The sequence below is a fragment of the Xiphias gladius genome, chromosome 19, assembly GCF_016859285.1.
Source record: "Xiphias gladius isolate SHS-SW01 ecotype Sanya breed wild chromosome 19, ASM1685928v1, whole genome shotgun sequence".
NCBI classification, from domain to species: Eukaryota; Metazoa; Chordata; class Actinopteri; order Istiophoriformes; family Xiphiidae; genus Xiphias; species Xiphias gladius.
This window is the reverse complement of record NC_053418.1, coordinates 2,195,257-2,209,396: the sequence shown is the minus strand read 5'-3', so window position 1 is coordinate 2,209,396 and position 14,140 is coordinate 2,195,257. Positions and strand designations below refer to the sequence as shown.

The window sequence follows — 14,140 nt, the reverse complement described above, 5'->3', positions numbered from 1 at the left end:
TCCTCACATTTGAGAAGGTGGAACCAGATATTTTTTTGTCTTTTTGTTTGGTCAATGACTGAAAAGGTCCATTGATTATAAAAAGTTAGGGCTGCGATTCACCATTGTTTTCATTATCAATTAATCTGCCAATGATTTACTTGATTAATCATTTAATTGTTTAAAATTATAAAATGTTTAAATTCTAAAAAAAAAAAAAAAAATGCCATTTTCAATTTTTCCAACCCTACCTAGATGTCTTCACTTTTCTTTTTTTCTGAATAAACAGCACAAAACCTTAAAGATATTTAATTTTGATGAAAGACGGATACAAATACAGACACAAATGCAGCAGAAACCAGAGGATGTTTTGCTGTTTGTCAAAACGGCTCCGGATGAACTTTCTTTCGTTCTCCTCAATCTAGTAATGAATCCATCCAAATGTAGCGCAAATTTCCACCAAATGTGAAGAGAATCAGCAAAAGAAAATGCAAATTGATGCATGTTTTCATCCACTACTGTTATGTTATGGGTTGGTGGGGCTAATTTTCCAGTTGAGTTCCTTTAAACGGTGGCAGAAGCAGGGGGCTCAACTAGATGACATGATTAAAAGAGCACCGCCAAAACCTTAAACAATCGACAGCCATGCGAAAAATGTGATGGAAATCTGGCCTCTCTGTTTGTTTCTTGTATTAATTTGACGCTCGCCACGGACCTGATCGTCTCTTCAGTGGACATTAGACTCAGATGCTTTATCTACTTCATAATCTATTCACTAAGTCCGTCTCCGTTTGTACTTTGCCGTATTTTATTTTTATTGACACACCAAATTTTCCACAGGTGAATGGAAACGCGCTTGATGGCTTTTCACGTCACCAAGCGATACCGCCTACAACAGTTGGCCAGTCTGACGCCGATGGGCTTAATGACGAGGCTTCTTCTGTGCCATCGCTACAGGAGAAACCGTGGCTCCTCCACAGAGCTAGGAACGAATCTAGCTGCACTCAGGCCGATTCACAGTACATCCCATGAGAACATTGGCACTCAAAAACGGTCGCAGCAGGGAAGAGCCTGCATCTGAGCGTGCAATGATGCAATGCTACACAGCACAGCTGATAGTTTTTTTAATTAATTTATCCCCAATTTAACCAGGAAGACACTCTCTTTTTTACAAGAGAGACCCTGACCAAAATGGCGATGCAAAAAACTAGGCGTCACATAGTTACATAGGGAACACACATCATTAATGTGCAACAATCACATACTGTATAACACAAGAAAACAGGGCCTGAGACACCAGAGAGGATAAAAATTGACTATTTAAAACAATAAGATTCCTCATGAAGCACTTTTTGAATGTAAAGTGAAGCTTGAATGCATGACATGAAGGCAGCATTTCCACGCCAAGCTTATCTTGTACATTTTCCCAGGTCCAGGGTGCATCATACACAAATGCAGGTTGAGAGAGATGAAAGACAGACAGGGACGAGCCAACAAAGTGATGAGTTGGGTGCCTGCATGTGCATCATCATTAGCTAAAAGAAATGTGGACTGAACAAGATTTTATCTGGTGAACTTAAAACCCAGATGTATGCTTTCTGCAGGCGTGAGAGTCAGCGCAACGTTAATTTCATCGTCTGCTGTGTGCCAACTGCATGCGTGTTGGTATGTACAGAACGGCATGTGTGTCCTGTTGGGCGAAGTCAAGAATTCATCACCGTCCAAGAGCAAACCCAGAAGCGATGCGGGGACACCACGTAACAGTGAACTTCCTGGTTCATTTCTTGCCAGAGACCTTCGTTGCACGTCATCACCCACTCTCTGCCCGCGCTCCTCGTCTCGCTCTACTGTCGCACTATGAAAACAGGCAAGAAAATGCCCTAAAAAAATGCAAAGAAATTTAAAAAAATAAAAAAAATAACTAAATAAATAAAAGATGCGAAAATGCAGAGGAAAAAAAAAGCCGATGCCATTTAGAGAAACAACACATCTGGAGGAGACCAGAGCCATTATCTTCATCATCTTTCGCATAAGTTATTACTGTTGTTGAACATTCCATGACAATACAAAGAAGAAGACGGCTCACTTAAAAACTTCACCGAGGCCATTTACAACAATTTAAGTGCTGGTGACGCCTGACAACAGACAGTCAGGAAGCTCTGCCAACTCCACCCAAAAGTTCCTGGTACTCCTGAGGGTCCTAAGAATTACATCCTGAACTTTCCTACTGGGAAAAACGGACGACCCCTGACAACACTGTCCGACAGCACGACAGGATACTGGACAAGTGCTGTGGCCGATTTCAGTCGCATACAGCTCAGGAATTCAAGAGCAAATTCGCCAAATAAAGAAGCTCTCCAAGTAGCCATGTTAAAGACACATTCCAGTGTCCTACAACCACGGCATGCAATCTTTTCTAGCTCTGGCCACCGCTCACGTCAGCTGCAATAACAATTTACCCATTAACTTCACTGTAGACACTCAAAGGAAAGGTGGAGATGACACAACCGTAAACCGAACCGATTCATATAAACACACTTATGTATAAGAGAAATCATAGGTTTGCGTGTAGATAAATATGATTGTGTGTACATATGATGTGCTTCACGGTATATTTTGAACATGTTTTTCTTGATAATTTTAATATGGACTCTTGGGCGACTAATCATTACTAATCATTGGGCTAAATTGTAGTAACAATGAAAGCTTGGCATTGGGATCATTTTCTAGTTCTCCAGGGAACCTCTGACATCTAACCAACAAGGATAAATGTTTTCAATGGAAGCCCGTTTCCCGACTTGATGCTCTAAAAGTAAGAGCTCCATCGTTAGCCAATTAATCAATTAATTGATTAGTTGATTTGCGGAAAATGAATCATCGACTTTTTCGGTAATCAATCAATAACTACAGACATTTCTCTGAACAAGAAAAAAGCCAAACATTAAACAGTGCCAGCTCCTGATATGTGAAGATTCGATGCTTTTCTTTGCCATACACGGTAGTAAACTCAACATCAGCACAAGACATCTGAAGACGTCGCCTGCGGCTGTGGGGAGTTGTGTTGGACATTTTTCATTTTATGAAGAAAACAATTAGACATTAAAGATAAAGACAATAATCTTTAGTTGCAGCCCTAGTTAGAAAAAAAAAAAAAAAAAAAAACTGGCAAAACATGTGAGTTATAAACACATTACAAGGGTTTCCAGGCCACCGGGATCTTGTTTAGCTGAAGTTGCATGACCCCAGATCCTGAAGATTTTTGCCACCACGCTCATTAAAACCGGACATTTTCTGCGTGAAACAGCAAGAGTACTCTTTTTACCGAAGGTCAAAGTGTTTCGACTTCTTATTACGTTAGCAGAGGTGGTCTCTGTCACACACATGAGGTTGCCCAACTCTGCTCCTGAACACTGCAGGAAACACTGGTGTCAAAACTAAATACTAGTATATTGGTGACACCTATTCTTAGACCTGGAGTTTTTCTTACCTGTAAATGTTTTCTTCAATAAGAATCATCAGCCAAATTAGTTATTAGTGTTAAAGAATGTGATAAAAGTAAACAGATGTTGGTAAATAACTTAACTTTGAACCTTTTGGACACAAATGCCTCATTTGACCCTGTGGTACCCACGACACTATGTATCTGTATACATGTGAGAGGGTACGGTTAAGGCTCTTACTGAACACGTGAAAATATGGTCTCTGTGTGTGTGTGTGTGTGTGTCTGTGTGCGTGTTGTTGTATTGCTGCACTGCTGAAGTTAAATCATTATCTGAACAGGAAATGAACACAATCTGTCCACGTTGCCACATCAGAAACGCTCGCTGCAGCCTCTGAGGTTTCCCCTCAGACTTTGCCTCCTCCTCCCTGACTTCACCTAAACAGTTTTAGATGAACTTCACGTCCACCTCTCTGAACTCGATCCCACCCTCCTCTCAAGTGTCTTTGGCCTCTAACTGCTCCAACACGCCTGTTTTTTCTTGAGCTTTAAACACAACAAATCCCCTCTATCTCCCTCCCTCGGCTCTTATTTCCACTGCACCATCAAAGAAATGGTTAATTGCACCCACAGTCAGATTGTGGTGGTTGTGTCTTGACACTATTTACAACTGGCTTCATGCAGCGTTGGTGATCTGTGAATGTCGGGAACAGTATGGATTTAAAAAAAGAGCTAAATGGCAAAAATGTAAATGTCAAACTGAAAACAAGACATAGCTGATAGAGGCTGAATTCGTTCTGCAATGAAAATCATGTTTTTCTGCCAAATCAGGATGGAGACCATCTGGTGCCTAAAGCTGCACAGAGTGAAAACACATTATCCATCAGCAAATCTGACTGGCTAGATAAAGTGTAAAGCTGGCAGGATGCGGTGGACGTTTTCCAACGCTTATACTGCTCCTCGTACTTAAAATTCAAATTCCAGTTCTCAAATTCTACGTTTTTCGATATCTTGACTTCGTCGAGTGAAATCTCATTTTAATCTAAAATTTGCACATGCTTGTTGTTTTTTCTTAGTGCAAGGTAGCACAAACAGGTTAATGCCTCTTAATACTGAGGAGTATTTAAAGCCTTTATAAAAAAAAAAATCTGATATGGTCTGAGTGAGTTTTAAAACACAACCGCATTAGAAAAGTCTTTTAAGGCCGAACGTTCCTGTTTCAGATCTGTTCAAGGTGAAGGCAGGACAGCTGGAGCAAAGTTTTCTCTTGATTAACGAGGGATCTGAATGGGGATTTAGTTTATTAAGTATTTAAGTCATTTGGTTCCATTTAGTTTCTTAAATTTAGTGCTCTCTAATAAAAAAATAACCTTATTAGATCAACATAGATGCAGAAATTAGGAAAAAGAAGAAGATTAACTGTTCTAAAAATAAGTATAACTCAGTTACTTGCTTTGTTTAACGTTCTTGTGCATTTTTTCTAAGAACTGCTGAAGTCTTTCAAGCTCTTTCCAGCCGAATTTCTGAGAAGAAAACTGAACATGCACAAAAGGGTTTTATGTAACTCTTCTTTAACCTCGGGCTACTCTTTGTATTTTCCATGTCCACTTGTTGTAAATGCACGGCACTGCGAGTGTCCGTCGTCAATATTTTCGGTCTCAGGTCTCATCCCAGAAAATGACGAACATTTAAATTTTGAGAATCAATTAACTGTTTGAGTCAATTATCAAGGAAAAATGCAAAACATTTGTTGTTCCCGTGTCTCACATTTGATGATTTGCTGCTTTTCTCTGAGAATTTTCAGACAAAACAAGACATTTGAAGACATCACACTGCCAGAAAAATAATCATCCTTGAGAACTTCTGATTTTACAAAGTATAAAAAAAAAGAAAAAAGAAAACTAAGCATAGTCAGACTCAAGGAGGCCACAGTATTGTTAATGTTGAGATCAGGCCAGAAAAAGCAGCAGCCATGATATTTGGTATTGGTTTCTCTGCAAAACCCTCCGCTGTTGTGGCTGTCAACCCGTCTGCTGCTGACCTTGCTTCACATCCCGATATAATGTCCCCGCGGTTCCTGAGCTCGACAGCATCTTGCAGACCCGTAGCATTAACTCTTCAGGGTGCCCACAACCAACGCGCTGAGGGAGCGCAGGATACGTGAGGATACGTGAGGCTGCGCGCTACAGCGCTCACATGGATCCCAGCAGCCCCGTGAGGTCACGGCCCACGCAAATCTATTGCAAGAGTAGGTCTAGAACAAGTGCCACGACTGACCAGAAAATGGACACGGAACATGTTTTCTAGACACTTTGGTGTCACCGATTGGAAAATATCAGACAGGCCAAACAAAGCCCGTCCAGCCGTATCAGTCTGAGAGCTGCACAGTTCGCAGCATGTGATCCTTTCTGATTCCAACCACACTCGGAGCCAACAAGGACTCTGGGAGGGTTTTCATGCGAGGCGGTGCGTCCCCTGGATAAGCTCGCTGTTAATTCCCCCACTGTTCCCGACCCACAACAAGGCACGGCCCGGGCCAGGCCCCGTACAAAGACCGGGTTTGTCGGATCCGTGACATAACGCTAATCTCTGTCCGCGGCGGCGGGAGCCTCCCTGTGCCCTCGCCTCCTCCTCTAAGAGGCCCTTGTTTTCAGGCAGAGATGATAACTGAGATGTGTGTGTGTGTGGGGGGGGGGGACCTGAGCTGTTATATAACTTCCAGAGAGGAGAATGACCTCAGAGAGAGCAGAGACCTCAGACGTCACTGTCCACGATGCTGAGGATCGGACCTCAGACGGAGGGGCTGCGGGGAGGGAAGATTTAGCTTGTTATTTCTCAGCAAATTGGAGTTAGTTGGTTACTTCGACAAATAAACATTTTCGTGAAAGCTGCGAACCTCTGGAGGCAGGAAAGGAGCTGAGGCCCAGAGGCCAGAGCCAAAGAAACACAACGTTTTTGGATCAGTGCACAACAGAGTGTCAAACTTTAATGTCAAAGTAGAAACTTTTAACTAAAAAAACAAAAAAGGATTCTATCGAGGTTTTGTTAACTTGATACATAAATCAAGTTAGCAAATCCTTCCACAAAAAAAACCCGAAACACATTCTGCGTCATTATTTTAAACGAGATGAATCAGACTTCTCCACCACGCAGCTCAGTGTGATGAACGTCAGCGTTATCAGCCACTGAACGTGTGATTTTGCATGTTAGCGGTTACGGGCCGATATCCGCACCAACATTTCTTGGAATTACTGGTTGTGTGTGAGGTCCCATGTCTGTGACTTCCTGTTTTCATGTTTAACATGAAGAGGAGGGCTAAAATTAAACAAGGAGCTGTGCAGCCGCTCCGCAAGGCTGTAGTACTGCTTTGAGCTGGAAGCCCACACCGGCCTGGCGACGTGCTTGCAACGGCGATGTTCACATGCAGCGCATCCAAAAGCTGCCGACACGCTCCGACGTGAAGCAAAAATCACCGCCAGAGTCAAGCAGGATTCGTCCTCTGGGGATCATGAGTATATGGACAGAATTTCACGGAAATCCATCCGAGACTCGTCGCGGCATTTCGCAAATCCACGACTTATGACAGACTGTATTAAAATGAATGTGGTTACTAAAACAGCAAGTATAACCTGGGTCGATCGATTAACAGATTAAGTTTTTCTCCATTTTATATTATTATCTTATATTTTGCAAACTTTTGCAAAAGAAATTCTGAGTCCAGGAAACTTTGATGGTTTTTTGGGGGTTTTTTTTTTTTTTAATTACTTTGGACATTTTACTGATCAAACATCTAATCGATCAATCCAGATAACCACTGGAAGATTAACTGATAATGGAAATAATCATTAGTTCGAGGCCCTAATCAAGAGGCACGAGAAGCACACACACCTGCCGCCGATGGTACAACGAGCGAGGCCGGCGGAAATGCGAAATGTGTTGTTCGCTCAGAGACAACAACCGTGTGCGACTTCCGGTAAATGAAGACGATCTTTCTCTCTTAATGCGAAAACATTCCCCTTCTCAGACTGTTTGATTCTGAGGCAGTTCCTAGAGACGTGTTTGTCGGAGCTTGTTTGCGGAAAACAGCTGTCGGCTGAACCAGGCGAGAAATGAGAAAGCGAAAGCAAAATAAACGAATCAACCACTGGTCGCGCGCCTGAACGTGTGCTCCTTAAAAACTGTACGTCTCTGGCTCTGCTCGCTGAGGTTTCACTCAACCAGCGAGATGATCTTTGCCTCTCAGAACCCACCATCTGCTCTTTGCTCACTGACGAAAGGTTAAAAAAATCTGCTGACCATAAACCTGATCGAGATGATCACGATCTGGGAGGGGGGGGCGGTCAAGAACAAACAAAGAGGACGATCTGAGGGCGCAGAGGAAACGTTCTCCCACGTACACGTCTGTTAAAGTTGAAAAGGCCTGCTCGAACACAAGGCTAAAAACTGGGCGTGAACAAGTCCTCATACGAGAAGAGAAGGGGGTTTTGTGCAGACATTTTAAGACCGACCGCAGAATCCTTTAACGCCCGTTTAACCCTGCACACCCCGAGATGACCGCTGGAAGTGGGGCATCTTTTCCCCGCCTGAGCGCTAATCAAACGCCAGACCTCGAAAAATCAGGCCCGTCCTCCCATCTAACTCTAACGCCTCATATTGCTTTACAAGTCGAGGTTGGCTTCGTAGGTCAGAGTCTGTCGGAGAGAGAGCAGCGGGGCAGGTCGTTGGGCCTCTTCTGGGATGTTTCGCTGCGGGTTTTTCGACCTGGCGGCTCTTTTAGCGGGATTTTTCACGGGCATAGCGGGGTTACAGAAGGTCAAACAGCCTCCGGACACTCGCCGCATCCCGTCTTTACCCCTTAACGAGTGTAAAACCCTGGAACAGACATCTGAGGCGACTTTCAAGGCCGTATAATCTCATCTAGTGAATCAAAGACAAGGAAGGGAGAGGAGATGAAAGCTGTCCTTGTTATCGGCAGGTCGGGGGGGGGGGGATGCTGAGTTACACGACAAGCGCAGAAAAACCAAATGAAAGCCGTCTTCTGCGTCTAGTTCACCACATCCTAGAGTCGTTTTAACCAGAATCAGCAGGTTGAGAGCATAAAGGGGGAAAAGGGCAGCGGAGTTTTGGAGTAAGACGTTACTTTAGGGGGCTTTAGACCTAGTAGGCGTGGTAATTGTACCAGCGTGAGCTGGCTCAAGAGGTTTTGTTGTGTTTAGTCTGGTTGTCCAGTTCAGGTGCCAGTGCGGACCCGCAGAGAGGCAACTGAAGGCGGCAACACCCTGCGTTTAAATCTGACTCAGAGAAAAATCGGTCTGAGCTGCGAAAACAGAGGCTCGGTGCCAGGCAGACCCCTCGATGCTTCGCTGCAGGAAAAACAGAAACGGCTTTAAAGCCCCAATAAAAACGACCAGGAGTTCATGGCACATTTTACAAAGAGGCAACAGCAAAGCGTTGAGTCTCTTTTAGACCTGTAGAAAAGTAAAAACCCAAGAGAAATCACCAAAGACGTAAGAAATCCGTTATCTTCACTGCAAAAAATCACTGTACTTGACAAACACACCAGCAACAAGTTCAGGAACCATGTTTTCAACGGGGAGTCAGTTCATCGTTTCAGCCGCTCTCCAAGTGTAAAATGTCAGACATTTGGCAGCTTCTCTTGGTCATTTGTGATATTTTAATGAAATGTCCTTGAGTTCTGGACCGATGGTCAGAGAAAAACCGGGCAATTTTAAAGACGTCACCGTGGGAAAGTTTGAATGGTCGCCTTTCCACCACTGGCTGACATTTCAGAGAGTAAAAGGAATAATTGATTCACCAGGAGGGGAAAAGGGCAGTAGCAGCTTCCCAGGCCCCAGTGGATCAACTCCGCGACTTTTCTATAAAATTTGACAGAGACCCGAGAGGTGAGCATTCGGTCTCTTTTGGACCCCAGTGACACTGGAGGAGCCAAAGACAAAACCGGAACAAACCACCGGGAGAATCCGGCAGAGCAGACGCACCGGCAGGCCGGTCCAGTCCGTAAACTCACCATACACGTCCACCGAGACGCTTTAAGGTCCGGTGAGAGTCGCTCTGATAGAGGGAGCATCGTTTCTGAGTGGTACTAAAACTCTACCTGAAAACTTTGAAATGCCCCTTAAAGGGTGTTTTTTTTTTTTTTATTTACCTGGAAGAAGTAGCGACAAAGTCTCCATCCAGCAGCCTGAGCTTGCAGAACAAAACTCCGTTGACGAAAGGCACAGCGGTCAGCTCCTCCAGGGTCAGATGAGTCTGAAACTTGAATTTCTTCTTTTTCACGAAGAAGGCCATTGTTTCCCTGGCGTGAAAACGCGGCTAAAGCTCACAAAAAATAAAATAAAATGGGCCCCGACAAAGTGCTAGTCAAAACAAAAAATAACTCGGCTAGTGTAAACCGAGCTGCTCCGGTCGATCCGGTCTGGTTCAGTGTGTGTTTTCATGCGAACTCCTCTTCCTCAGAGATGATTCAGCACGGAAAGCTGAAAAAGGAATCAGGCATTTCGGTTGACAACGCGTACACAGAGCTGGAAAACGGGGGGTGTGTGTGAACGTGAGGCGGTTTAAGAGTAGTAGGGGACCTACCTGGAGACATTGCGGGTCCTGCGAGTCTCGTCCGCGGCGGCTCAACGGCTCCGAAGTGACAGAGAAAAGTACGATTCATCGCGCTTTTCTCGTCGGTACCGAGAAGGAAAAAAAAAGGCGCGTCGAGCTGGCGCAGGGCACGTCGCGTAACGTCCGGTTGCCGCCTTTCGGAATAAAAGCTGGGAAAAAAAAACTTTCAGAAGTTAGTGTGTTTGTGCGCACAAGGATTTCGAGTCCGGGCTGCAGGGGCTCTCGGTGTGCTCGCTCACACACTCACACACACACACACACACACACACACACACACACACACACACACACACACACACACACACACACAGCACCGATAACAGCGTCCGGGGAGTTACACGCGGACGTGGACGCGCAGCACGCACGGGGACGGCCAATCTGGGCAGAGACAAACGAACACGCCGTCCTTGTGCAGAAGCCAGCGGGGGGGGGGGCAGATGCAGGGTCTACGCATGAGTCAACCACCTTCTGAAGCAGTAAACAAGGAGACGGGAGTGTTGAGGTACATGTTGAAGGGGTGATGCAATAGGCTGCTTTCGTTCCAAGCAGCAGCAGGTCACGTACATGCACGCAGGCCCGCTTGCGTTTACGTTGGACGGACGACGGGTGCTGCTCGTGATACTAGTTGTCACGGGGCGACTGTTTCTCATCCCGCCTGAGCGACGACGTGGGACTGCGAGTGCCCGCGTCCAGGGTGCGAGGGGGGGGGGGACGCCTCCCGCCCCGCTCGCTGACTCCGGGCGGTGGGCCGGTACGGCGCCGGGGGTCCCGACCGTCCGCCGTGGTCCGCCAGACGGCCACTGTAACCGGCGCCATCGCTCAGTGAAAAACACACGTCCGTTGTGGCGAGAACTGTCCATCATTGGTCCCCCGGACTCCGCTCGTAGGAAACTCCAGAGACTGAGACAAAAAAAAACAACAACTACAGCCCAAATTGTTCATTGGTCTACGGAAAATTACTCTGCAGCTATTTGGACAATCAATGAATAAAAATTAAAAAAAAAAAAAAGGTAAACGTCTGCTGGGTTCAGCTTCTGCAGTTTGAAGACACCGAACAACTTATTGATTCATCAGATTAGTCGATAATGGAAATAATCATCAGTTGCGTCCCCCTTGCGTAAACTTTATGAAACCTTAACACGCTGGAACGCCAACAGAAATAGGCTGCACCATAATAATAATAATAATAACTGACGAAAAATATTCACTGTATCAAGTTAGAGTTATAATCCATCTGAGTAGTTTAAATCCATTTAAACCCGAACCAAAGAGTTACTCCTGAAGTTTGCGGATCTTATTTTAAAAAGTAAACCACCGCACATCCGGTCATTTACTAACTCATCTTTGTTAACTTGACCCAGTTTTTATGGACCAGCTCCACACTGCTGCCCCGGCGGAGGAACAGCGACGCCGTGTGGTCACAGTCCGAACTGCAGCTGAGAGCACTGGCGTTGCCTTCACGGACACCGTTATTTTGCTCCAGTCCCTTCTTTTGACTCACACAATGATGTTTAATGAAATGCAGCTTTTCCCGTAACCAAGTACGTTTACTCAAGCACCGCACTTGAGTGATGTTTGGAATAAATGAAATTAAAACGCCCACGATAAGCTTCCAAATAGCCTTTCCCAGCCTTTTAGGCCTTTTAGACCCTTTTACAAAAAGCAGCTGGGGCTCCTCTTTTCATTTCAGTTGGCTGTGACATGTTTTAAAAACTACTGGTTCTGCCAACTCGGATGTTTTCATTTGGATAATTGCTCAAGGCTCAAAGAGGTAAAAACACCAAAAAATAGATAAATAAACACAACACAATGAAATAAAATAAAATACAGGCCAAAAAAAAAGGGAGGGGGAATTGTATCAGAACTTTGTTGTTTCTTCTTTCTTTCTCCCATGAATCGCTTCACGACCCCTTCAGATTTATGTGGGGACCCTCTGGAGGGGCCTGACCCCGAGGTTGGGAGCCACTGGACTAAACTAAGTGTCAATAAGTTAGTTAAAAGTAGCTCCACCTCGAGCAGCTACAACACACAGTGGAAGCTGCTTCATCCACTGTTTCACCATTAGTTCGTATCGTCTTTTTTATATTTTCTGTGCTTGCATTTACATGATATTTGGTTTTCTGGCCTGAGAAGAAATGTTTATTTCCATTGGGGGACGAGGAGGCAAGTCGTAATGAGCTGAAACGGGAATCAAATCTCAAAATACGCAGCTGAAACTGAATCCAATAAAGAAGCAGCCTCGTGGAGCTTCGAGTGCCGGGCTCCAGTTGAACCAGCAGAGAGCAGCCGAGGACCGACCCGACCGGCCGGCAGGTATTCGGGGGGGACGAATGGACGAATAGCCGGTGCTGACAGAGAAACTTTGGGTTTATGTAGACAGCACTTTTCTGACAGTGTCGTCTTGAACAATTCACATAAGAGTAAGAATCTGCACTTGTGCTACAAGCAAAACATCCTCTTGTTGAATTAGAGAACAAAGTCAAGAAACTCAGACTTCCATTATTGTTCGTCGTTCGAAAAACATCTCAAACAAACATTGGAAACGTCGCAGTTACTCTGTTGACTGTGACTGAAGAAAGCAAGTTTTAGCCTTTTTTTTATATTTACCTACTGAACTATTTACAACCAAATTGCCCCCCCCCCCGAAAAAGAGACTGACATTTCTTAGATGGTTGTAAAAGAGGGCTCACATCGGCGGGTTTTCCGAGGGATAACGTTGGGCAGGACCCTTATTTAACTCTGTGGGGAAAAAAAGGAAACTTTTCCTGAGGGGTCCCTCCCGTTCTCCGGACTAAGACCGCCTACTTCAGGCCAGAGCAGCGGCTGAAATAGGAATCTCTGGAGAGAGACCCCGGAGTCCGGACTGTTGTGAGGCTTCATTTCTTTGGTCACTGCGTCGGTCGCTAACTTCATGATGCACTGACGGGGGGGAGTGAACTGGTGACGGGGAGCATCTTGTCGCCAGGTGACGGGGAGCATCCTGTCGCCTGGTGACGGGGAGCATCCTGTCGCCAGGTGACGGGGAGCATCTTGTCGCCTGGTGACTTGGAGCATCCTGTCGCCAGGAGAAGGGGAGCATCCTGTCGCCAGGTGAAGGGAAGCATCCTGTCGCTTAGGTGACGGGGAGCATCCTGTCGCCAGGTGACGGGGAGCATCCTGTCGCCAGGTGACGGGGAGCATCCTGTCGCCAGGAGAAGGGGAGCATCCTGTCGCCAGGTGACGGGGAGCATCTTGTCGCCTGGTGACTTGGAGCATCCTGTTGCCAGGTGACGGGGAGCATCTTGTCGCCAGGTGAAGGGAAGCATCCTGTCGCCAGGTGACGGGGAGCATCTTGTCGCCTGGTGACTGGGAGCATCTTGTCGCCTGGTGACTTGTCGCCAGGTGACGGGAGCATCTTGTCGCCTGGAGACGTCGCGATGACAAACACATCCAAAGCCAGGAAGAAGAAATCCCGCGGTAAAACCTCACCTCTTCCCCATCAAAACAGCAGCGGTGTCCCGCGGAGGGCTTCCCGCCGATGATAAGACTGCCCGGCCCTCACCTGGGCCGCCCCGCGTCAGGCGTGGACCGTTTGGCTAATCCTGCAGGCCGACGAGCCGCTGGATCCCGACGGTTCAGGACGGATGAGCAGAATTCCGGGTTTTTTCCTGCCGCAGGCCAAACGTGTGATCTAACACAGAGCAGGACGAGAGGGATGTCGCCTGTGGTCCGGGGGGAGAGTGACAGGGGGAAAGAGGAAATCTCACCCTGGGCTAAAACAACATCAGGTTTCCAGAGAGCACTGGTTCTTCTGCCTTCACCACAATTTAATGTTAATTGTGATGATTGTTAAAGTATAATGGATTCCCGGGTTTGAGTTAAAGCCTTAATATGTAATACCTCACGTTGACGGCAGGGAGCGCAGTGAATTGATGGTTTATTCTAATGACCGGTGGCTGTTGGTGATGCGCCTTTGGACCAACTGAGGGTCCTGGTCCGAGGGTCATCCCGAAACCCTGGACGCTGACGCGCTGCTCTGTCAGCTTCCGGGGCCTCCGACGCAGAGGCTGCTGGGGGGACTTCTGGCCCCCACAGCGGCTTCCAGTGAGGTCC

At 46.2% G+C, this 14,140-nt stretch overlaps 1 protein-coding gene across 1 annotated transcript in view; it reads right to left on the bottom strand.

Annotated features, from left to right (window-relative positions):
• Nucleotides 1–10,134, bottom strand: part of LOC120805180 (protein FAM102A-like) — a 37,399-nt gene extending 27,265 nt beyond the window's left edge. The window contains exons 1-2 of the mRNA XM_040155140.1: nt 10,019–10,134; nt 9,585–9,915 (exon numbers count right to left, since the gene is read on the bottom strand). Of these exons, the coding sequence (XP_040011074.1) occupies nt 9,585–9,727 (143 nt within the window). The 5' untranslated portion in view covers nt 9,728–9,915; nt 10,019–10,134. The remainder of the gene's footprint in view (nt 1–9,584; nt 9,916–10,018) is intronic.
• Between the last annotated feature and the right edge of the window lie 4,006 nt (nt 10,135–14,140).